Source organism: Mirounga leonina, unplaced genomic scaffold (genome assembly GCF_011800145.1).
Source record: "Mirounga leonina isolate KUSES-001 unplaced genomic scaffold, KU_Mleo_1.0 Mir_125, whole genome shotgun sequence".
NCBI classification, from domain to species: Eukaryota; Metazoa; Chordata; class Mammalia; order Carnivora; family Phocidae; genus Mirounga; species Mirounga leonina.
In genome coordinates, this window is record NW_023270305.1 from 62,374,551 (window position 1) to 62,399,773 (window position 25,223).

A 25,223-nucleotide genomic window follows, 5' to 3' on the forward strand; every position below is an offset into this window, starting at 1 on the left:
GTCCTAAGTTCAAGCCCCGTGTTAAAAAAAAGAAAAGAAAAGAAAAGAAAAGAAAGGAAATATATTGAGCACAACCTAATTCTTAGATGAATAGGATTCTGTAGAGAACCAACTGGATTCTGTGACATTGAGAGGAAATATATTGAGGGGTGCCTGGGTGGCTCAGTTGGTTACACATCTGACTCTTGATCTCAGGGTCCTAAGTTCAAGCCCCGTGTTAAAAAAAAGAAAAGAAAAGAAAAGGAAGGAAATATATTGAGCACAACCTAATTCTTAGATGAATAGGATTCTGTAGATTTGAGGAATCAAAGTAAGATTACTCATTGTAGCAGTCATTAACTGGGCAGAAACTAGAGTCCTCAGGATATAAGTATTAGAAGTTTAATTTTTAGTAAAGCCCTGATAACTTCCTTTTTAATTGTGCTGGTTTCATTTAGGTTTTATTTTTTGGTTTTTTTGGTGGGTTTTTTTTTTTTTTTTTTTGTATTTTGCTTTCGTTTTCTCTTTTAAATCAAGGGTATAGTATTTGTTGTGGTTGAAATTATTAGTTATTTGGTGTCTTAATCCTTAGGATTTAATATTCAAAGATAAATGATGGAAGGATAGGCAAAAATGGTATTACTAGTAATGACCCATCATGTGACAGTTTTCTTACTTCAAATCATGGTGAAATAGTCAATACTTCCAACTACCTTAAAACCACTAATTGTTTTAGATAAAAGCTGTCATATTTAGCTGGAAAGTAAATTGTTTGGAACCAATAAATTTCACTTCCTTGATAAAGCATCAAGCCCTGTATATTTTTGTTTTATCCGTGGCTGCAAGGCATTTCATGAAATTGAAGATTATTGTATTTATGTATGTATGCATATACTTATATACTTTTAATACTTTTAATGTTGAAATGATGATGGATTCACAGATAGTTACAAAGAAAAGATATGGAGATCCCCTACACCTTCTACCCAACTTCTCCCCATGTTAACATCTTACATAACTGTAGTCCAGTATCAAAACCAGAAGAGTATATTGCTATAAATCACAGAGCTTTTTCAGATTTCACTAATTACACATGTGCCTATGTGTGTATGTGCAACTTCATCACACGTAAAGCCTCCTGTAACCACCACCACAATCAAAATACTTAACTACACCATTACCACAAGACTCCCCTGTCACCCTTGATGATTTCGTTTTAAAGGGACCTGAGGGGTCATCCACTCTAACCTACTTACATTGGCATGGGGAATGATTTGCCCCAGGTCCATGGCTTTAGGTAATGATCGAATTCCTAGTTGGCTCAGAATGCTGTGTCCTATCCCAGACCACTTTCAGACATCCCACCATTCATTCTCAATTTATAAGGAAGGCTATTGTTGCTCTACAGTTTTAAAAATAAGAGAATTGAAGCAAACAAAAGTTTTAAGGTAGTTGAATTGACCCATTTCATCACAATTCTGGATTTTAAAAAAACTCATATTCTCATCCTGTAATACTGGGTTTATAACAGGTGAAGGGAGCATTAACTGTCCTCGGGGGCATTACTGGTATTTCACACAAAGCATGACTATGATACAGGGAATCCATGTTGCTTCATAGCGATTCAGCACGGTTGCTAAGGGGGAGAAGGTACTTAGTTGTCATCTGTAAAGAATTTCAGAGATTTAGCTACACATATAATTGGTACTCTCTGTCAAAAGAATTGAATGCCTCCCCTCTCCCATTCACACACACATACACACCAGATAATTTAGGAATTTGTTTCTCTTTCCATTATGCCCTTAATGCTTATACTAATTTAGTTACCATTTATAAAACTACTGAGGTAAGGTTTTGGGGGTTTGCGAATGGGGAGGTTCACAGCATGTGATTTGACTTACCTGCTTCATATCCATTTTGGAAAAATTTTCAAAAGTACTCACTTTGGGGGTGCCTGGGTGGCTCAGTTGGTTAAGCGACTGCCTTCGGCTCAGGTCATGATCCTGGAGTCCCGGGATCGAGTCCCGCATCGGGCTCCCTGCTCGGCGGGGAGTCTGCTTCTCCCTCTGACCCTCCTCCCTCTCATGCTCTCTGTCTCTCATTCTCTCTCTCTCAAATAAAAAAAAACAAAAAACAAAAAAAAAAAAACCTACTCACTTTGGGAATGAATCTGGTTATAGAAGAGTAGAACAGTAGTTATTTGGAAAGATTGTAGGATCTAAGTCTTTTCTACTATATCAGCATCATAGAAATTAGAAATGTAAAAAGACCCATTAGCTGATTTGCCCTATTTCCATGGAAATTGCAGTGAACATTTTTCAAAAGATCTAATCTATTTTTGTTTAAAATAAATGGGAACTCAATGTAGATTCTTGTTAGAGCTTGAAACTGCTGATTGTTGTGTTTTCCGGGTTGTTTTTCTTTTTAGATCCACTTGACAGTTTGCATAGCTAATTATTGTGTTCTCATTTGTTTAATTCCAGCATTCCTGTAGACTTTTTTAGAATGGGGGAGGGGAGGAGAGGACCACTGCAGTTTTAAAGTACATCAACAAGCTGTTAAATCAAGGAGTGGGGGGGTGTGGGGGAGGGGTTTAGAGAGAATGATTTTGTGTGTGTGTGTTTGTGTTTTGGAAGATGGGTCAAAGTTAAAGCAGCAAAGTGGATTTTAAATAACTGCCAGGCTTTGGTAGCTAATAAGACTTTTGTGAAGGCTTTGTCAGTAACCAAATGCAGGAGATAGTGGGGTCCCTGGTGGCCTCATTTTATGTGGGGCACTTTGTATCATGATGGATCATTTGCAGCAATAGCTTTTGCAGGAACACTAAAGAATATGCAATCTTAGAAATTCAGTTTTTTTTTTTTTGCTAGTGAATGAATTTTTTAAAAAAAATATTGACTTATGGGCGCCTGGGTTGCTCAGTTGGTTAAGCGACTGCCTTCGGCTCAGGTCATGATCCCGGAGTTCTGGGATCGAGTCGCACATCGGACTCCCTTCTCAGCAGGGAGTCTTCTTCTCCCTCTGACCCTCCATCCTCTCATGTGCTCTCTCTCTCTCTTTCTCAAATAAATAAATAAAATCTTTCAAAAAAAATTGACTTAATTTGCAGAGTACAATTTTAGATGGAAAGAGCCTTAAAATTTGAAGAGAATTTGCTAAGAATTATTTCTTGTACCAAATAGATAGCTTTAAAACTTTCCATTTTTAATGTTCTCTGGATTCCATGGAGGGGGGGCTGGGAAATGCTTTTGTCAAGAATCACTGCTTTTGGGGCGCCTGGGTGGCTCAGTTGGTTAAGCGACTGCCTTCGGCTCAGGTCATGATCCTGGAGTCCTGGGATTGAGTCCCGCATCGGGCTCCCTGCTTGGCGAGGAGCCTGCTTCTCCCTCTGACCCTCCCCCCTCTCATGTACTCTCTCTCTCTCTCATTCTCACTCTCTCAAATAAATAAATAAATCTTTAAAAAAAGAATCACTGCTTTTATTGCCAATGAATCATGAAACCATTGTGGAGGATTTAGAATTTAGAAGCATCAACTGAACCATTTAAGAATAGTTGAGGTAATGATGATTCAAATGAGATAAAATTACTTCTTTTGTATGTCTTCTTGGTGATGGTGATGGTGGTGGTGGTTAAGATTGCTTTTTCAGGGGTGTGGGGGAGCATTTGATTTAATGATTAGAATTACAGACTTCCATCTTCTTTCCTGCATTATAGGATGGGACCCTTTTAAAAAGATCCTCCACAATTCATTAGACTGAAAGTCTTTGCTTTAATTGAGCATCCCTAAATAATTGTCATGCTTCTTTAAGGATATGTTCATTTTGAATGAGAAAATTAATGTGAAAATTCAGTAGAAAATTTTTACAGGTTAATTCATATTGAGAGTGCAACTCTGTGTTTGCAACAATGGGGAAAGTGATTATTGTCGAATTTACGTATACGGCTTCCCTTAGAGCAGCCAAAATAGTGAGGATGGCCAGATAAGAGATAATGAATGACTAGATCTCTACGTTTGCATAGATAGATAGATAGATAGTATTTTATGATTTCTAGTTGCTATAAGCAACAGAGACAGTTATTTCCAAGCCTTTCAAGACACAGTGAATGGCAAACATTGTGTGCCTAGCAATTTGAACCTGCACATATGAACTCAGTTGAATGCTTGAGAGCTAAGATGAAACTCATACACATTCTTGCAAAACATTGCCATGGCAACATACTTAAAATTTCCAAAGTCTGTCTCCCTCGAGTTTGCACCTGCAGTTAGCTTATTGTGAAACAAAAAAGAAGGCTTTCCAACTTGAAAATGCTTTGGAATGGTTGGGAGTGTGTTTTGAAATAAAGTTGAGTTTGAAAGTTGAAAAGCAAAATAGAACATTCAGGGGGAAAGTACATTTGCGTTCTTCATGCAATATTTGGCTATTTTTTCTCCTCCTACTTCACAATACTGTAGGCAAGGGCAAATGTGGAAAGTCTACCTATTGTGGTTATTAGGATATTGGGGTTTTGCCCACTTTAGTGAAAAAGATGCTGCCTCCTGGCATGTAGGTAACATATGTGCACGTCTTGTATAATAATAATGAGGGCAAGAATAGCTAAGATTTATTTAGTGTTTATTATGCACCAAGAACAGTGTTAAGCACTTCATTGATCATGATTTTCCTAATTCTTACAACTACACTGCAGAGACTGGTGCTGCATCCTTCCCATTTTACAAATGAGAGGTTAAATAAATCATCCACGTTCTCGTAACTCCAGATTTAAACCCTGGCTCTAATGCTCATGCACCAAATCACTAGGAGCGGTGTTACAAGATCCCATAACCAGTACCAACACCCCTCAATTTGTTAAGTGAGAAACTGCTTCTAGGAAACCAGAAAAGGGGCTACCACAGACAGCATCTGTCTCTCAGAATACAGAGTGAATCATAATTACAGCTAAACCCTTGCCTGGTAGCATCACTTCCACCTGTGAGTACAAGCAAACATAGCCTCCAGTCGTTCAGGTAGTTTGGTGGTCATCGACGGTAGGTAAAGCAGCCTCGTTCCTTATTCTATTGCTCATCTCCTTCCCAGCCGACTCAGGGGAACACTGAACGAGGCTTGGCTTCTATTTGATTAGATCTTGGCAAATAGATTGAGGTATTTAGGGTATAGTTCCAATAAGGTTCCTTGGATTTTATGAAATAAGAAAAGCCTATTTGAGAATCATTATAGTAAAAATGTTACTGGGCGGGTGACTTAGAAATAAAGGCACTACCTTCAGAAGGAACATTATATTCTGAGGAACCAACGAGTCTGTCGATGTGAAGCCATGAGCCTTGACTGAGGGCTCTAAAACACCTGGGCTTCCCTATTAGCGAGCTTCTCTGACCCTCTTTTTCTTATAGCCCATTATTATTTCTCAAAATAGTTAGGGAACCTTGGTTATCTGGATTTCCAGCTCAAAGCAGATCAAAGGAGTGATTTTGAAAGAGAAAAGGGTGTCTCTAAAGGTTGACATTGATAGACAAAAGAGGAAAACGAGTAAAAAGCACGCACTGATTAAAAAGTGAAAGGAGTGGAAGGGCTTATGACGCAGGGTACAGCCGCACGCTTGAGCACGTGAGATCACCGCTCTGTTACAGGTTCCTACTTCCTCACCGTGATACCAGACTATCAAGAAAAGCTTGTCTTCTGAACCCTCTGGTTAAAAAGTACACTTCCATGATTTCAAAAGTTCTCAGGATGACAAATGACATTTTTGTGTGTGTGAACAGAAAGCTTATTTATGGTCCTTCATCAGCAGGCATCCCGGTAATGAGAATGAAGGGAAGGGGGCAGGAGTGGCAGGCGAAGGAAAAGGGCATATCCAGGTGGGAGAAGTATGATAGCAACTTGGAGGAAATGTGTCAGAACTGAGCGGAACTGACTGTAAATGCAAGGCTGGAGAGAGAAGAGCTGTCCAGGAGAGGACATGGTTAGTCACTTAGCCATCTAAGTGTTTTACATGTGAACTTTACTTGCATGTGAACTTTACTTGTCACCGTGTTTTTAATGGCCAAAATAATAATAATAGTAATGTGTGAAGAGTAGTTGAAGAAGAGGTCATTAGACAATGGCATAACCAAATCAAACACTCAAATACCTGTGGGAAGAGTTCAGTCAAGATTTCACTGAATGAAATGTGTGCACAAAGGCAGGCTCTCTAATGAAGCTCCTAGTCCTCAGAACACAATGAGCAGAATTCTCCCATTGCATCTGCATGCTTCTTCAGGCAGTCCTTCGTGGGCTTTGCAGGGGCTGCTGAGTGCTCTCTGGTCTATCAGCTCGGGGTGATGTCAGGGGGATGCCATTCCCTGGTATTTCTTAAAGGCCTTTTTTTTTTTTTTTTAAAGATTTATTTATTTATTTGAGAGAACGAGAATGAGAGAGAGAGAGAGAGAGAGAGAGAGTACATGAGAGGGGAGAGGGTTAGAGGGAGAAGCAGGCTTCTCGCCGAGCAGGGAGCCCGATGCGGGACTCGATCCAGGGACTCCAGGATCATGACCTGAGCCGAAGGCAGTCGCTCAACCAACTGAGCCACCCAGGCGCCCTCTTAAAGGCCTTTCTTAAAATTTTCAGGAAAACTTAGGGCAGAATTGAAAAAGGCCAATCATGTTTGAGAAACTTGGGAAAAGTAGCAAATTAATCCTGCTGCTATTTTTTTTTTTTTTAACCTTCCTCTTACCCGAACATGAAGCTGGGAGTAGTGGAGGGAGGGGAATGCCAGCTGGATGGAGGGCCAGGAGGCAGGATCTCGTTCTGAGTCCGACACTGAGCCAGGTAGTGATTTGATCCTGCGCACCTGACCATTCCACATTACAGTTTCCCTCTCTTTACCATAAGGCACCTGGGACAGGTATCCTAAGGAATCTCCCACTCTGAAACAAATACAATTTGACAAATTCTGGGTTACATCACACAGCTGGGGAGAAAAGAACTCCCTGGCTTTTCCGTGTATTGATGTGATGTTTTTTGAGGTGTTTTAAAAAAGTGCTCTCCTATCAAATATGTAATTTGCTCTGTTTATAGAATGTTTAAACATGGGAGTGTGGATTTAAGTCAGAAATTACACTTGCTTTGTGAAGAGAATATCTGTGTCTAAAGATCTCAGGAGCCCAGTGCTACGAACAACCCTTCCCCCGCCCCCCCGACCGTGTTGCAGGGAGAGTGAAGTGAGAATGTGTACAGAGCCAACTGTATCTATCTAAGAATACTGTCAAAACATCTTCTTAGTGCCAGCCACTGTGCTAGACAGGACCTTTCTAGCCCTAGAGGATTTTTTAAAGATTTTATTTATTTATTTATTTATTTGGAGAGAGAGAGAGAGCACAAGCGGGGTGAGAGGCAGAGGGAGAATATCTAGCAGGCTCCATGCTCAGTGCGTGGAGCTCGACGCAACACTGAGATCATGACCTGAGCCAAAATCAAGAGCTGGATACTCAACCAACTAAGCCACCCAGGCACCCCTATCCCTAGAGAATTTAATTCTCTTCATAATCCTGCAAAATAGGTGAAAATCACTTCATTTGTACTTAGGAAGAAACCTAGAGAAGTTAGGGAACTTGCCCAAACTCACACAGCTAATAAGCCGCGGCAGCTGGGACTTCAGGCCCATCTGTCTGGCTCTCACACCTAGACTCCTCCCATGCTCAGTGGTCATAGAGCAACTTTCTCCTCATAGACAGCCTCTATTTATCACACACCTGAAGTTCTTCATGCAAATCAAGGTAGGGAGGTCTGGCTCTCTATTACATTCCCCCTCTGCATAACTCCTTATTAATCAAAGGTATTCAGTAAATGATTATAAGTGGATGAATGAATTAATGAATGAGCGAACCTATGGAAGAATCAGTCAAAAGATCTCGATTTTGTGAGTGCCTTCTGCCCTACTCATATTTCTTGGTCCAAATTTGATGGCTGGTCTCAGCCAGCCCTTATCTTTATGCAGTTTATTTCACGAGGAAAATAAAACTTTCATCTTGTAGTTAGATATTGAAGGAAAGCATGGTAGAGGTGTAGTTTCTTTACAATTAAACAAAAGTATTTACAGTGCAAGACTATTGCAGTAGAGTTCAGGGGACAGAGACAGACTTGGCGGGGAGCAGAGCACCCAGAATGATAATTAACTATTTTTTCTCCGTTTCTTCTACAAAGCAGCCTGTATCTTATTGCTTTCTCCAGGGACAGGACTGCGTCATAAGAACAGGCAGACCAACTTATTATTGCAAGACATTTTTAGCTTTTCCTTCTTTCTAACTTTCAGTCATTCTCTCTTTTCAGTTAAAAATAATGTCACTTCTTGTTATTTCTCTACCATAAATTTCCAGCCATGAAGTATAATGTGGAAACCAGTTATAAAGTTTCATTGTCACTTCTAGAGATGTTAGAGGCAGATAAAATCTTTGAAAAAGTGTGATTTTGCCACAATTCTCATCTCCCACTCTTAGTTAGGAGTCATACTCCTAGAAAATAATCTATACTTGCTCACTCTTATTTTGAGATTTAATGAGCTGTTACAAATGAGCAATTGTGACAAACATACACCTCAATGTAGTGAGCTTAGAGAAAATGACCATCAGGAATAAGGCTATTGGACGTGATTCTACCAATTCAAGTATTGTGTGTAATATTTCTTCTCTTTTTAAAATCAAAATGAATCACGCACTCTCAACTTTATTAATTTTATTTTCACAGTCATACTTATTTTCATAAAAGGCTTTTATTTAAATTGCAGATATTTAAAGAAGATAAGCCAGGTTTAGAGTGTGATGACTTTTTTCCATCTTTATTGAAGTATAATTGACAAATAAAAATTGTATACATTTAAAGTATATGACAATGTGTTGATATACATATACATTGTGAAACATTTCACCACAATCAATAGTGATGACATTTTAAATCACCTCTATTGAACTCTTGTGATAAATATTATGGGGGTATTAAACATGGACATAAACTCTGTCCCGCAGAATTGCACGAAATAAAACATACACCTGAGCAGTTCCCAGACTTTTAGACTTCAGCATAGTTTGGAAAGGCAGACACCTCCACTGTTCTGATGTACTCAGAAAACATTTAATAAGTATATTATTAAAAGCTAATTAGTATCTTATTAATCCATACAGAAGACACAACCATAAGCAGTGTCATGTTATAAACTACAAATACAGCTGCTGTAATAGGGAGCATCGTGTGGCTGGGATCACACCTAAAGAACATCTCCTCTTCTCCCCTCCTCCCTCTCCTTCTCTCTCTCCCCTTTAATTAACAGTGTTTGCTAAGTGATCTGTTCTTCCTGCTTATCTGTTCATTTAGATGTTCTGGACGTAATAGGGCATACATGAGAAGTAAACCATGGACCTACGCAGAGATAAAATAAGTCAAGTTGTCATCATCTTCTAGGTCCCAGGAAAGTGAGTAAGGAGGAGAACTCAAGAGGACTCCAGTGTCCCCGCATCTGTGTGGTGACTCTCCAGGAGAGCAGGCCTGGGGAGGAGGGTATGACAGTGCCAGGTGTGGACTGGTACTACCTGTCTTGTACATTACCCTAAATAAGCAATGCTGAGTGAATCCTATCCCCGTATAAAGAGGATCAGCCCAAGAAGAGCAGCATTTATGGGAGGGGCCAGTTGGAGGAGAGAAACAGATCCCATTCAACTGAGGGGACAAGAGGACTTCAGGACATGAAAATGAAAGTTATGCAGTTAAGTGGATAGTCGGCCACCCTCCTTAATCTCTCCCTAGAACTATTCTTTATAGTGTCATATGAGGAACAAAAATAATTCCTTATTAGTTATAATTAACATATAAACACTGCATTGTGGGAACTCTGATATTTCTAAAGTGCTTTCAGGCATATGAAATTTGGTCACCACAACATCCCTGTGAGATAGGGAAGTTATTAATGATTCACATATTCAAATGATTATATATATACATATATAGTATATATATTTACATGTATAGTATATACTTACATGTATAACATATGTATTCTTAAGTACTGTTGAAAACACAAAAACTCGTCCAAGATGATGCATATCGCTTAAAATCCAGATTGCCACTTAATTTCTGAACTAGCATATATTTTCCATTATTGATCAGCATACTAAACTGAAGTGGTTGAAAAGTACACCATTCCAAATATGTATTAGGGAACCAAAGTAAGCACCACGAGGAATGAAGTAGTCAGATACGGAAGCTTGGAGTTCCAGTTTAACTATAATCAGAAAAGATTAGATCTTCTCAGTGTATGAATGAAATAACATTGTAACATCGGAGCCAGAAAATGTTTACTCTCAATCAGTGCTTAATAGAAACCCTCATTAAAGTGCTGTTCAGACATTGGCTTATTTGGGGGAGTTCAGTTTAGAACCTTACATATATTCAAGTCATGGGTCCAAAAAATCAGAAAATTAATTTTCTGTTAACTAAGTCATCATCATTTCCAACCACATCCCTATTTCTTGCTCTTCCATACTCCAAGCATTGTGTGGAATAGAAGTTCTCATATGTTCCCATGTTAAAGCTCTATCAAGAAGACACTGGCTTTTATAGTACCCAGAAGGAAAGAATTGTTTTGGGTAGCCAGCTTCCTCTGGCTCTTTGTGTATCTTTGATTTTGAACCTCTAATTCTAGGGCCATTGTGTAAATGAGACTACCCTAATCAATGGATGCATGTGTAGATTGTATATGGAAAAACAGCCAATATTATTAATAAATGGCCACTTCCATTTATTTATTTCCAGGATGTAGTAAGAGATCATTTGACAAAACTCGAATGATGGTTGTGTGAAAGAGACAAGAATAAATATCTCATTAGCACTTATGCTGTGAAAACAGTAGTTAATAAGGGAGAACTTGGAAGTTGGAAGGATTTTCATTGGTGGATTAATGAGAAGAGGGACAGAGTTCATTGAGTTAATTTTTTTGAGCGAGAGAGAGGGTAGGAAAAGGGCAGAAGGAGAGAGGAAGAGAAAAAATCTCAAGCAGACTCTGAGCTGAGCGTGGAGTCTAACATGGGGCTCAATCCCTCAGGTCATCAGATCACAACCTGAGCTGAAATCAAAAGTCAGATGCTTAACCAACTAAACCCTCTTGGGGGCCCCTCATTGAGTTAATTTTGTAGCCAAAATGGCCTGCAATGTTCTAAGTCAAGGAGAAACAATAAGCAGGAAAATACTCAATAATTTATATTTCTTTCTGTCCCCCCAAATTTAGTTATGCATTTTGTACAGAAACAAGAGACATGATGTTTAAGTCTTTAAGCACATAGATTGCAACAAGTAAATAAAGAACTTTTCAGAGTTTACTCCACTTCAAAATAACTGCGATTATGTCAATATTTGAATTTTTATAACCAGATTAAAAAAATTGAACACTAGCATTCATTTTCTTCCCTTTTTAGTGTCTATTTAATGTGCTGCCCTATCAAGTAGTGCAGTTCGCTGTGTATGTATGTCTCCTTGTATGTGTGTGTGTTTTCTTCATGACAATTTTAGTGTTTACTTATCTAAAATCCAATAATCTCCTTTGCCACCTTTTAACTTATCTTAAATGTATTTCATCGTGTATCTTTATAGACCATATCATATCCTTTAAGGACAAAATGGTTTTGGATGGTTGGATGGATGGATGGTAAATGGATGGAATGGATAGAGAAAAGTCATCTGGGATGAGATAAGAGACAATCACAATCTGTTGAGGTCCATATAGTCTCATCATTTTGCCACTAATTGGCACTATAATTGCGTTCAAACAAAAACACTTAATTTTGCAGCTTCTGTTTCCTGATTTGTAAAATGAAGAGTTTAGACTAATGATCACTAAGGTCTGACCCAATGCAGGAAGACCTGAAACATGATTCTATCCCCTAACGTACTAAATGCCAACAACGAAAGACTGAATTTTGGAGACATGTTGGTGGAAACAATCCATCATTGGTATTTTACATTGATAAAAAAATCTGCTTTGGCATCATTACCAGTAAGGATTTTCAGTGCAACCCGTGTGACTAATTAGTTCATTCAGTCATAATAGTTGGAGTAGAGATTCATATTGACTTAGCTAAAAGCCCCGATTTGCATTGTAAACATCTGTCAGTATTCATTCAATTTGGAAATGGCCAAACACATTTCAGAAAGTGCTTTGTCCAAAAGCAAATCAGAGTTGATCACAGGCATATTCTGGTTCCCCCTTCAGCATCTTCGCTCCACTCCCAGCCGTCTTCGAGGCTCTTATACCCCCACATTCTAATGAATGAGAATCCAGAAGAACAGATTATTACAATACCTGTCTAAAAATTTTAAACTGGACTTTAACTTTGTCTTTTGGCCAGCTCTCCTACGTTGCTTTGGCTAAAAATGGAAATGCAATATGAGCATAAAGGTCATCGGCAGCTTAAAGAAATAGTATGAGAGAGGTACTTTTTTAAAATATAAATTTAATTTCAAGTTTTCTGACACCAGGTTTCTCTTGTGCAGGTTTGCTATTTTGCATAACTTTGCTAAACTATGATGTTCTTTTCTGACTAAGCAGAAATCAAATTCTTTTCTTTCTTCCATAGTTCCTTTAAATTCATTTTTTGTGGCTTTGTTTCCTCATCCCTATCTTCCCCTTTTGAGTTTTGCCTGTCAGAATGACCAGTATCGAATGCATATAAAAATGCACATTAAAATAAGTAAGATGTCGTGATCTCTTTTCCATGGTGGGGTTTTTCTATCTAACCCACTTTTACTGTTCTGGAGCCATTGCATACATTTTAAATAGTCACAAAATTTTTGAAGAAAATTGAATGGCTTTCAAGTCTGTCTTTTCCCCCAGGCAGACAGCTGATTTATGGTCACTTTTTATAATAACCAGAGGCATCAACTGGTGGGGAAAAAAACAAAAAACATTAAAGAAATGTGAAAGCTGGCTATTTTCAGAGATATTTAAGCTTTGCCCTAAATATTCATGAATGCCAACGTTCAAACATTCATATTGGGTAAATGAGTGTACAAATGGGTATTTTTTTGAGCATGTACTTCACTGTAATGCTCAGAATAATAGCACCTCCACCTGCATTCTGCGTAAGCATGTTGTTGGTGAATACTTAATGAAGTAATAGTTATGGGAGTACTGCCACATTTCAAGAAAAACAAGCCATTTGAATTGAATTGATTGTTATTTGTATCAGTGAGTGATTTGTTCTCTTGCTTTAGGATAGAGCAGGCACTATAAGTTATTTGGGGGTAGGAACCACAATTTATACCTTGCTAGGTAGTGACCACATTTTGTGCCCATCAGAAAATGCTATGCATAGATGAGGTGTTTTATATTTGTTGGTAACTAATTGATCCTCAGTTTTTTTTGTCATTCATGAACTGGAGCTGAAATTCATGCTTCACATATTGGATCACAATTCATTGCTTTTATTTTTACTAGATTAGTTAGCCATGGGATTGACATCTTTATATGGCATCTACTACTCAGAGAAATAATTGACAAATAAGAACCAAAAGCTTGATTGAGATCATGGATACTACCATAGAATCTATACAGAGTGTCTAAACTCATTTTGCACCTTTAATAGAGTTGTTGATTAACTAAAATTACCAATTGGATATATTTGTTTATTGGTTTGAGTTAGCCAAATTGACCCATGGTTTGGAAATTTTATATATATACTACAACTGGGTTGTTTTTCTGCAGTTTTCCACTTGAAAATTGTCACTTACCCCAACCCCTAGAAACTTCTTGTCTTATAGGTTTATCAGTGCAATGCATTGGACCTTGGCTTGGGCAATTTGTAACACTAATTCTGAATCCTGACTTTTTTTTTTTTTTTTTTTTTTCATGGAAACATGCCTCGCAATAAATCTTTCCTGGAGAGACTATCAGATTCAGTCCTGCAAGCCGGACATGAATGCTCTTTCACTTCAGAACAGCTTCCCAGAGACAAAATTATCAGCAAGAACAAGTGTCCATCAGTTAGTAAAACATGTCTCATCTCAGCTAGCTCCATACCTAACCTATCCATTGGCTCAATCAATTCAGTTTAAATGTCCACCACAGTAGTGAAAGATTAGGCTCAATACTGCTATACAAGGGAGCACCATGGCTTGAGACAGTATTTTTCAACATTGTATTTGGATGTATAGCCAGATAAAGTCTTGCCATTTAGAAACAAAGTTTCAATCACAATTTTAAAGTAAATCATGAATTTCTTTGTGGACAGCAGATTCATAGTGGACATCCTTTTGCATAGTGGGAGTTCTCCGTTATTTTCCTCAACAAAACAGGTCTGTCCTGATAGAGTTTTCTCGTAGGTGTTCTCATCAGAATATATCAGTCTTCAGTAAAGCTGTTTATCATGAGGAATAAAGTGTAGGGATGCTGTTCTTAGTAGAGATAGAACCTTACAGATGAAGTTTATCTATCCTCTCATCATATCTTTTGCCACACAGATATGCATTTGTGCTGTATTTTAAAAAAGTGATAGCAAGTGAATGTGCAGCAAATTCCACCATTAAAGGTTGGGGAGAGGATGCCTGTAAGTAAGAAAGAAAGAACAAAAATACACCAGTTTCTCTACTTTCTAACCCACCAAATGGTGTCTCTCTTAATAACCCTGGCTGTCCAATAAGTTAAATAAGTTGGTGTAACTTCTTGCTATACACATCCTTTCTCCCCCGTCCTGATTACATTTTTGTATCCTGTAACATGTTGGTGTTTTCCCACAGAGCATGATGAATTAAGTTTCAGTGCCTTTATTTCTTGAATTCTGTCCACATCATTTTTCTTCCCCTAAAGGTAAGGAAACCTAGGTATTTTTAGTAGACATTTTGAACAAGAACAGATGCTTGCCGTGTAAATGTGCGGGCCACTCTGAATTAGGGAAGTCCAGCCTGACACTTGGACCTGTGAGTGGTTAGATGCACAGTTAGGCACATTTATCTAAATGGACAGTTATGTAAAGCTAATGCTTTTGCTTGATTACTATTCTGTCTCTTTCAGCAGGTTGTCTCTTTTCTGAAAAAGGTTATAAACATCAGGGAAAGTATACTGAAGAATAGAATTGATTAATGTGACATATTTGAGTTTCTTTCTACCACTCTTTCAACAGCATGTCATAGAGACGCAGCTCCAAACACAGTGAATTAAATTTAAATTACACAGCTTTGGCTAGAAGATTGTTCAGTTAATTCAGCCTCCAAAATGAAATTTGATTTCTTTCCCCCTTACACTTGAGCCACTACCTGATTTTTCATAGAGTGATGATTTCTGCCAAGGCATCTATTGATTCAAGATCTTTTATTCAGAAGACTATTGCTGGTTTTCCCTTTCTGAGGGAGAAAAATATGAAAAACAAGAACATATATTCATTATACCAGGAAAAGTACATTAAAAACTAAAATATAGTTTTACAGTAGGGTCATATTTGTACAGTGATTTTTTTTTCTACTGTAGGAGGGCTATAGAAGGTACTACTTATTCTATGATGTTTTTTGTTGTCTTAGGTACTGTGTTTTGTGAAAGATAACACTGAGAACATCCTCACACTTTCTGTTTGCTGTGGAATTGTTCCAGAAGATGTAGAAAATAGGTCAACTTTTAAAACAAAATTTAACTTGTGTGGCCTAAATAATTTAGTCTTCATGAAACAGTATCCACTGAGTTCCACATTTTTAGCCCATGATTTTATTTTAAGAAGCAGCCTTCATTATTTATATTTGATGTTTGATTGCTATTCAAAATGTAAACCTAGGCAGTAAAAGATGGAAGCTTAGTTCAACAAAGTACCAATATAGCTACTGTATTTTGACATCAATACTAATGTGGGATCTGAAAAGTTGGGACTGATTCACATGTACAACTTCCGGTTTAATATCTAAAATTATATTACTTATAAATATAGTGCAAAAAAATTAAATCAGTGCTACATTTATTGAAATAACAACAATAATGTTGATAATATCACAACCTTTATAAGCATGTACAATGTGGTCCTATTTTAGATAGTTTTTCTGACTAATCCTTACAACAATGGGAACGTTTAGGCTCTCCATTTTTTCAGGTGAGAAAAATAAGGCTCAGAACAAGTTTTACACTTTTAAAGCAGAGTTTCGCAACTTCCGCACTATTGACATTGTGGCTCATAAAATTCTTTGCTGTGGAAGGGCTGTCCCGGGCATTAAAGGATGTTGTGTCTCTGCAACGGAAGCTGCTGCTAATCCTATTAGGATAGGAATCTCATTGGATTCTAATAGTAGCAGACAGCCCCCCACAAGTCCCCAGCCCAGTTGTGCCAGTTGTGACAACCTAAAATGTCTCCAGACATTGCCAAATGCCGCCCCCTCCCCCCCTGCAAGCCCCAGGTGAAGGAGGAGAAAGGGGGCAGCATCACTGCGGGCATGAGAAACACAGGACGAAAAAATTTATTCTCAGCTTCCTCCTACTCCTGTCAAGAACAGAACAACAACCCTATCCCAGTTTCATCAATATAATTAAAATTCCTCAAGGGAAATGAGAAATTCTCTTGTAACCTTGAAAGTAACTCTAAAGAGTATCTACTGTGGTTCAGAAAAAAAGTAGCTTTCCACTTGAAGTTGGCTCTTAAAAAAAAAAAAAGCAGATAATCTGCTCAGGGGTGATTTGGAACAATTGACCTCCAAGACCTCATAATCCAATAACTTGCTATTATCAAGTCCGTTTGGATGTTATCCTGCAAAATGTGCTGGTGCCAAAGGGAGGATGGGTTTTGCCTTTTACAGGCTCACTTTAATGAAAGAGACCTGCGTGACCATAACACCAATTGCTGGTAGTTATCACTGACACGAACAGTTACAATTCCAGGAAAACTGATACTTTGAACTAACTCTCTTAAAATAACAGCAACAAAATAAACGAATCCAGTCACCCAACCATCTCTTGGGAGAATGAAGAGCAAAATAACATAAAACCATCTCAAAAATGCTATTTAAATGCTTGTATTTATTTAAAGTTACATCATGAGGTGTTAGCATCTGAACAAATTCTTTATTTTTCAGTAAAGACCCTGCACTCGAAAGAATTTTAAGCCAAGTTTTCATGACGAAACTGTATTATCCTTCATCTTCATTCTTCTTTTTTTTTTAAGATTTTATTTATTTATTTGAGACAGAGAGAGTGAGAGAGAGAGAGAGCACATGAGAGGGGGGAGGGTCAGAGGGAGAAGCAGGCTCCCTGCCGAGCAGGGAGCCCGATGCGGGACTCGATCCAGGGACTCCAGGATCATGACCTGAGCTGAAAGCAGTCGCTTAACCAACTGAGCCACCCAGGCGCCCCATCTTCATTCTTCAAAATGGCATAATTTTCCTAACGTTTATTTGTTTATACTTTAATCTCTGACTATACTAAGACCTCCTTTAATGAAAGTGAGTCATACCGTATTTCTTTTTTTCCTTTAATGTACGGTCTATATTATTCTAATTCCATTTTTAAATAAGGGCTTCATCAGTGTTGTGGTTCTGAGTATCATCTAAACAATTACAAGCTTCTTAATCCTTGGCCAATGTAATGAGATATTTTCTGTCTTATACATTGAATTCTTTGTTACTTTAGCATTAGCCAAATCTGATGCAAACCTTCACAATTCCCATGCAATATCTCTGCCGAGTTTATTGCTGCTTGTAAGTGGCAGTAAAAAACAACCTTTGGTCCTTGTAATGTGTTGGTTATGTGGCTAACTACTAGGATTTACACACTCTGCTTTTTATTACAGTGATGGTTATCTTTTTTGCTGTAAGTGCAATGAAGCAACTAGAATGTCACAGAAAAAACTGTCACCTCTATCCTTTTTGCCATAAAATATCATCCTCCCCATACGCTTTTCATTTATTATGAAACCTTAATAATGAAAAGGACAAGCTGAAAAGGTGAAATGATACCCGCTACTGAATATTGCAAAACTAATAATCAAGTGTGAAAGCTACACACATACACACACATGCAATTCCTCAAATGGACTATATTTGCTTCCCTTTAATGCATCAGTGAAATATATTCTCTACTTAATCTGGTTTCCTAATAATGACAAGCTATATCTCAAAGATTCATCAAATTCTACCTGGTCGTGAATATAAAAGGTTATAGCTGTTCTGCTTTTAGGAAACCAAGCACAAGTACTGCCTAAAGCCTACTGATGCATACTTTGTAGCACTCCAGGGTTGTAATAAATTTCAAATCACCTGCTTCTGCCAGGTTGTTTTAAACCCCTGTATGTTATTATGTGCAGTTGAGTGGATGGGTATCTACAAGTTGGCTACCACCATTTCCGTGTCCTTATGTAAAATAAACTGTAATCAGGTTTTCACAAATATGCAAATACTTCCATGAGAGATCTGAAATAGGTTGAAAAATGTAGACTCCATGTCCTTGGGAAGGGAAATACTGAATTTGATTTCTCAACCTATCAGGAAAACACAAACAATGTTTCACTTGTCATTGAGACAAAGATGAGAGTATCTGCGGGGTCCCTTTAAATTAATCTACTCAATGTGATTCTTTTGCAGACCACAGATGACATCCTTGTGGCCTCAGCAGAATGTCCCAGCGATGACGAGGACATTGACCCCTGTGAGCCGAGCTCAGGTGGGTTAGGTTAGTCGACTTTTTTTCTTACTTTTTTTGCTTTACTCTAAATCTGTGTTGCATGCTGTAGTCCTTAGACGAGCCTTGCATTTATATCTAGAAGCCCACCCCATTAAACAATGCCTCATTGTGAGATAAGGGGTTTTTCTCTTTACGTGGATAAATTTCCCCAAAATGTATTGAAAAACAAATTTTAAAAACAGAACCCATCAAGATTATGTATTTCAGAAAAAGCAGTGGGGGACAGCGCACAAGGCTGGTGCCTTACTGTTCACATTCCATTAACTCACAATGTAATTTTTGTGTATAACGGTATAATGAGCTTTCCCTTGGGTCACCTACAGTAAAATTGTAAAGCTTAAAAATTGCAGTGCATTGTGGAAAATTATTTGACCTTTCTACTGACAAAAAGTCCCCACCACTCACTCTGCCAGCAAATTACCTTAAGTGATAAATTTCTGAATTTCAGAAGTAAGAGTATTATGGTGTAGTAAAACAAACAGCAGGTAGAATCCTTGATACATTTAATAGAGAGATATTTGATTCTTGCCACGTCTCCCTAAAATTTAAGCTGATGCGTTTTAACTCTAGTCGATGTATAATTTCTCCTCCTTCTTTGTGATATGGTGTGACTGACTAACACAAAAATACTGTTTCCAAAGCAGCCCTGTACCATTAAGTGGTGGCTATGAACTCTGAAAATGAGTGAATCATAGGCTGGGTTTGCTTTCACATATTCATAATACCAAATATCAGGGTCATTTCCATTCGTTTCCTCTGTAAAGCAGCGTTTCTTCAAATTCAATAATTTTCTTGTTTAGGTAAACAAGGTGAGACGAATATAGACTAACCACTGTCGGTTAGCTCATGACCTCTGTAGCTGTCATGGGAATCCCAGAAGAACTTCAGGTCACCATAAAATAATTTGTATTCTTCTGAAGACGATCACTTTGAAGTGAATCCATTATTCTGATATTTGGATTTAAAAAAATGGCTCAGGATGCATATCTTGCATCTCCTTTTGAATATCACTTCCCACTGATTGTAGCCACATACTCTGAGCGCTTGGAGCAGCTAGTAGGTGCCAGCAAGGAACAGGGACTCAGAGTCACCTCAGCAGGAGAAGGTCAGGAGATACACACAGGTCGTGTTCTTATCCTCCTTCCTCTGGCCTCTCCACCTCACCCATCAAAATTCCCGAACTCCAGAATGTGGTGAGGACTCTGAGGATCATCCATTCCATTCCTCCAGTTTATTGGTCCCTGCAACAATTGCCTTTTGGTTGTCTGGACAGATAGGGTCTCTTCATGATACCATCCTGGGCCCCTTTGCCAAGTTCCTGCCTTTTTTCCCCACTGGTATTCTCATTCTCTCTGTGTTAGTAAAAATAAAAATTAAAAAAAAGTTATTTCTTTTTTGTCCATTATATAAGCCCCATTTCTTTGCCTTCTCCTTCCCTAAATTTCTTCTTTTTTAATTTCTCTTACTTTCACATGTCCGATCATGACATTATTTTTTTTTAATTTTTTATTATTATGTTCAGTTAGCCAACATATAGTACACCATTAGTTTTTGATGTAGTGTTCAGCGATTCATCAGTTGCATATAACACCCAGTGCTCGTCACCTTACGTGCCCTCCTTGATATCCATTACCCAGTTACCCCATCTCCTTATCCCCCTCCCTTCTGTAACCCTCAGTTTGTTTCCCGGAGTCCAGAGTCTCTCATGGTTTGTCTCCCTCTCTGATTTCTTCCCATTCAGTTTTCCCTCCCTTCCTCTGTGGTCCTCCGTGCTATTGCTTATGTTCCACATGAGTGAAACCATACGATAATTGTCTTTCTCTGCTTGACTTATTTCACTGAGCATAATCCCCTCCAGTTCCATCCATGTCGATGTGAATGGTGGGTATTCATCCTTTGTGATGGCTGAGTAATATTCCATATTGACATTCTTTTTTATATCTGATTTTCTCTGAGATCCTCTAGCATGGATTCTTCATAAAACAAAGTCTGGTATTAGGTATTAGGTTGTACGTTGGGGTGTGTGTGTATGTGTGTGTGTCTGTGTCTTTCTGTCTGTCTGTCTGTGTCTGTGTCTGTTTATATTTAGATTTGATTTTGTTTTCCCAGTTAGCATTTTCTTGAGAGAATGTTGATCTTTGCAGTATTTCTTACTATATTAACATAGTGCTGAAAGCGGTATACATTCTTACTAATTACAGCACTTGCTGCACTTGGTTTTCCTCTGGCCTGAATCTTTCTTTCACTGACTGAGTATAGGTCATCATCCTTTTTATATATAGAGTCCTCAATCTGAGTACCTAGCAAATTCAGTGTGAGAACTCTCACTGCACTTAATTTTTTTTTTTTCTTTTCTCTCGCCTGAGCACAGCCAAATGATCCAGCCACTGCTTACAGGTCTTACTAACCATTCTTTATAGACCAGTTCACTGTCTCCCCCTTTCTCTGGGGACACGGCCCTTAAGAACAGGACGGTGGGGGTGGGGGGAGGAGAAGAGAGGAGAGAAAGGAGAGGTTACCCGGTCGTCACCCTCTCTCCTTTTTATTCACCTGACTTGTGTCTCTTTTCTTACATATTATAGCATGATGAAAAGTGAGGAGCTGTTTGTCAATAGCCATACTCTAGATAATCTTTCTGTCCCATTTTCACCATACTTATTACTATCAGAAAGAATCTTGTTTGCTTACCTGTTTGTTACTTGATCATTAATGCACAGCTTGCATTGCCCCACAAGAACGCACATAAGCTCCGAGAAGCAGGAACCCTGTATGGGTTTGTTGTGTGAATTTTCATTTTCTTCCATGGCATCAGAGTCTCTTGTCCAGCGTCCTAGGCACAGCAGCTACTGGCCATGTGTGATGACAGCTCCTTCCAGATTCTTGCACCAAGTCTCCTGGAACTTCCCATCCTCTCCCTCGGTGTTTCCACACTCCATAGCTCTCAGTTCCTCAATTCTCTTCAGGCTTAAACTTAACATTCTGTTGCTTCAATGTCATCTTTCTCTGTAGGGCTCTTCTTGTGATCTTACCTCCCCTTGGGAGTGTCTTGATGGTGTATTTCATGAATGCACCTCTTTCTACATTACATTTTGTAAGTGAGAGCTCTTTTCTACATTGGCTTTTTCTGTCCATTTCCCTATCATTTCTTTCATACCCATCTTCAACAATTCATGCAGTGTTGCTCTTTTGGCAGACTTGGCTTTGTGTGACAGATTCTTATGAAATCCTTAGTGTATATGATTTTTTTCTATTTTCCAACTATTTTTTGAATAGCAGTGTTTTTTTTTTTTTAAATCATATTCTAATCTGAATATTGTTTCATTGTAGGATGCCTCTCCTGCACGTCTTTGTTTCTCAGGGTACCAATGTACTGGTTTTCTTAAATATATTTTTCTTGCTTGCTTTTCATCTTGAATACAAACATAAAATAACATGGACAAAAACTATAGTTGCTGCTGTTATTAGACTTTAGATACTGTTAGATGTAACTTGATAGAAATCATTTCAGATATCAGCAGGTCATATTTTGGGAAACTGATTTTTTTTTTTTTAGGAAAGTAACATGCTAAATTAAATATTCAGTAATGGATATATCTGCTCTGCACTTTCCCTAATCCTTCAACAAGTGAAAGATATTTTTTTAAGATTCATTTATTTATTTGAGAGAGACAAAGAGTAGGGGTAGGGGCACAGGGAGAGAATCTTCAAGCAGACATCCTGCTGAGTCCAGAGCCAGATGCAAGGCTCGACCCCACAACCCGGAAAACATGACCTGAGCCTAATCTAAGAGCTAGCCGCTTAACTGGCTGAGCCACCCAGGCACCCCAATAAAAGAAGATATTGTTGTAAAAAGATGCATAATTACTTTTACAGGTAGGTTGCCCAAATCTTCTCTGTATTTCACACTAACCTCTTTCAGGCTCCCTGAATATTTACATATGAAGGCTCTCTAATCACCCTAACCCACCCTCTCTTGAAAAAATGGTTTCTTCTGTGAAAATGAGTTATGCTCATTTAGGTGCCTTCCTAAGGTGCTATTAATGAAACAGAAAAAATCTGGCATCTTCTTGAACACAAGTAAACTATACCTTTTATCAAGTGTTTGATAAATTTGAATTACTATGTGGTTCCACTCAAAACTCTTAATGAAGAGGGAAGTTGTATATTCGGTGGATTGTCAGTTTCACCATTGATCAAGTAGTATTGAGTCCTATTTCACCACCCACTGCTCTGTTAAGCTCTGGGAACAAAAATAGAACGTTTACACCTTCAGTTCCATTCTACAAAAGGACATCTTTCATTCTACGCCACATGCTTTTTCAGTTATTCTTTATGATTGCCGGGTTCTTCATCTTTGACATTAAAATATTCACCTATTTTTCATGTTGTTGCAAGAATTAAAACAAATGTATTTAAGGCACCAACTGCAATACCTGGCATGAAATAGAGCATGAATGGTTGCTTTTCATTTTCCCAGTTCAGTTATATAAAAAAAGAATATTCAAGCTATTTTTTCCCTTTTACGTAATGCTGTTACTTTTCCTGGCTGAAAAATTGGTGGGCAACTGATGAAACCACGCAGGCCTCCTGGTGGGAACTGTGCATGTTGAAACTGGATCAGGAGCAACCCCCTGAGTGAGAACACATGGAACTCAATTATACTTGATTCCAGCCACACTGTCCTGCATGGTTAGCATTGGATGACAGCTTCACATTGGTATAAATTTAGTGCTTGAGAATATGAGAGTGTGCTATGCAATTTAGGAGGTCTAATGGAACCCCAACTTTTAGAATGAAGCAACTAGGTCACAGGCCACCATTGCCCTAAAATGCCCGGTTTCAGCAGCCTGGACATGTGACAAGTGGATGACTTTTTCTTCACACTTCCAAAAAGACTTGCAACGTCTGTGCTTTTCCCTAGGCCTAGAGATATGGGTTGTTACATTAAATGAATTAATATGTGGAAAGCATGTTGTAGAACAGTGTCTTGGTCATAGTACATGCCATATGAGTGTTTGCTGTTATTATAGTTTGTATTATGTAAACATACATGTTTTCCAAGACTTCTTTTTTTCACATGAACGGAAGACTTTCTAAAACAGATTTCTTTGAAATCTTATGTTTTTGATTCACTTAGTAAGCTGACAAAATGGCAACCCTGCAAACCACTTATGTTCCAAAATGGCCCTTAATCCTGCCCGTGCATCTTAGCTTTGAGGCCCTCTTCTAAACAGACCCCTTTCTCAAAACTCCTGAAGAAATTAGAAGAGGTGACATCTAGGACTATATCTAAGACCATAAATGAAGATAATGATGCTCTTTGGTGTGGGAGCTTCCTGATGAATAACTCTAAATTGTCATTTGTTACACAGGAAACAGGACCGGCTTCCTGTTTCCTGGGAGCCCATTTAGGAAGGACAATTTCCTCTTAAATTTATAATGCTTAGAATGATTTGTCTATGCTCTTTATGTTTGTGGGTGGGGGTTGGGGAGGTAGCTAATAGGATATAGGGCCACTTTCAGATCAAACTTTTTTCAGATGAGAAAAAGAGAAGCTTACTACTAACTAACAAAAAATCTGAGTAGTTATAGAGGAAAAGGATTATCATTTTTGTGGCAATCTCTTAAGCATTAGCTGAACTAATGGGGATAAGGTGATCAGTACAGCCCCTCAAAGAATACCTGTTGATTGCCCAGCAGTCATATCGCATTGGTTGAGGTTCAGGTTATATGAATACTGATAAATAACAGTAATAACTAGTCTTTAGTGAAGATTTATTCTGTGTTCATCGTTGTTCTTAGCACTTCGTAAATGTTATATTTCATTATTTTACAAAACTATGAAGTATTTTCATAGCTAGGGAGATTGAGAGAGATTAAGTTACTTTTTGTACTATGAGAGAGCTAGTAAGCTCTCTAATTCAGAAAAGGTGGGCTTTTAATTTCTTGGAATGCAGAAGATTGTTCTAGAATTCAGGCATCTCACAAATATAGGATTAATTTTTTAAATGTTCATTTAAATAATTCCATGGCTGGCATAAATTTAAATTTGATGGCAAAAGGTCCTTTACATGTATTAGTATTCATTAGGCTAAATTTGCTGCAATTACCATGCAATTTTGAGTGGTTTTCCAGTGTGCTATTCTGAGAAACGATCAAAGGATTTCTATTGAAGTGATTCCATTAACCACGTTAGGAATAAAGATATGTATACTGAACAAGGCACATCTTTTCATTAAATAAATAATCACAATCATTTAAAGGAATATATCACTTATTAGATCACATTTTTAGAGCCTGATTAGATGATAATTTTGTGCTACATTTAAATTTTGTGTATGTATTTTGTAATTATTCAAAAGCAAGTTTAATTAGCCATAATAGCCAATACATTGCTGTTAAAATGGAAATTTTGAGCTGTGGCCAGAAAAACAGCAATAATTAGGACTTCATTTTTGGAAACATCTAGAGTATCCCCTGAGCACCAGGCCACAGTTAGTGACAGTCATATAGAGTCGGGGCCCAGCTAATCATAAAGGGGCAGGGCAAGCACCTGGATTTGGGGCACTGATGGGCTAGTAG

General features: G+C 38.1%; 1 protein-coding gene across 14 annotated transcripts in view; it reads left to right on the plus strand.

The window, feature by feature from the left end:
* Positions 1-25,223, plus strand: part of NRXN1 (neurexin 1) — a 1,139,755-nt gene that overhangs the window by 1,097,776 nt on the left and 16,756 nt on the right. For 7 of the 14 annotated variants that reach the window (XM_035001585.1, XM_035001593.1, XM_035001586.1 and 4 more), the window contains one exon: positions 18,542-18,629. In XM_035001585.1, coding sequence (XP_034857476.1) covers positions 18,542-18,629 — 88 coding nt within the window. The remainder of the gene's footprint in view (positions 1-18,541; positions 18,630-25,223) is intronic. The other 7 variants (XM_035001587.1, XM_035001588.1, XM_035001590.1 and 4 more) reach the window with 1 other exon arrangement.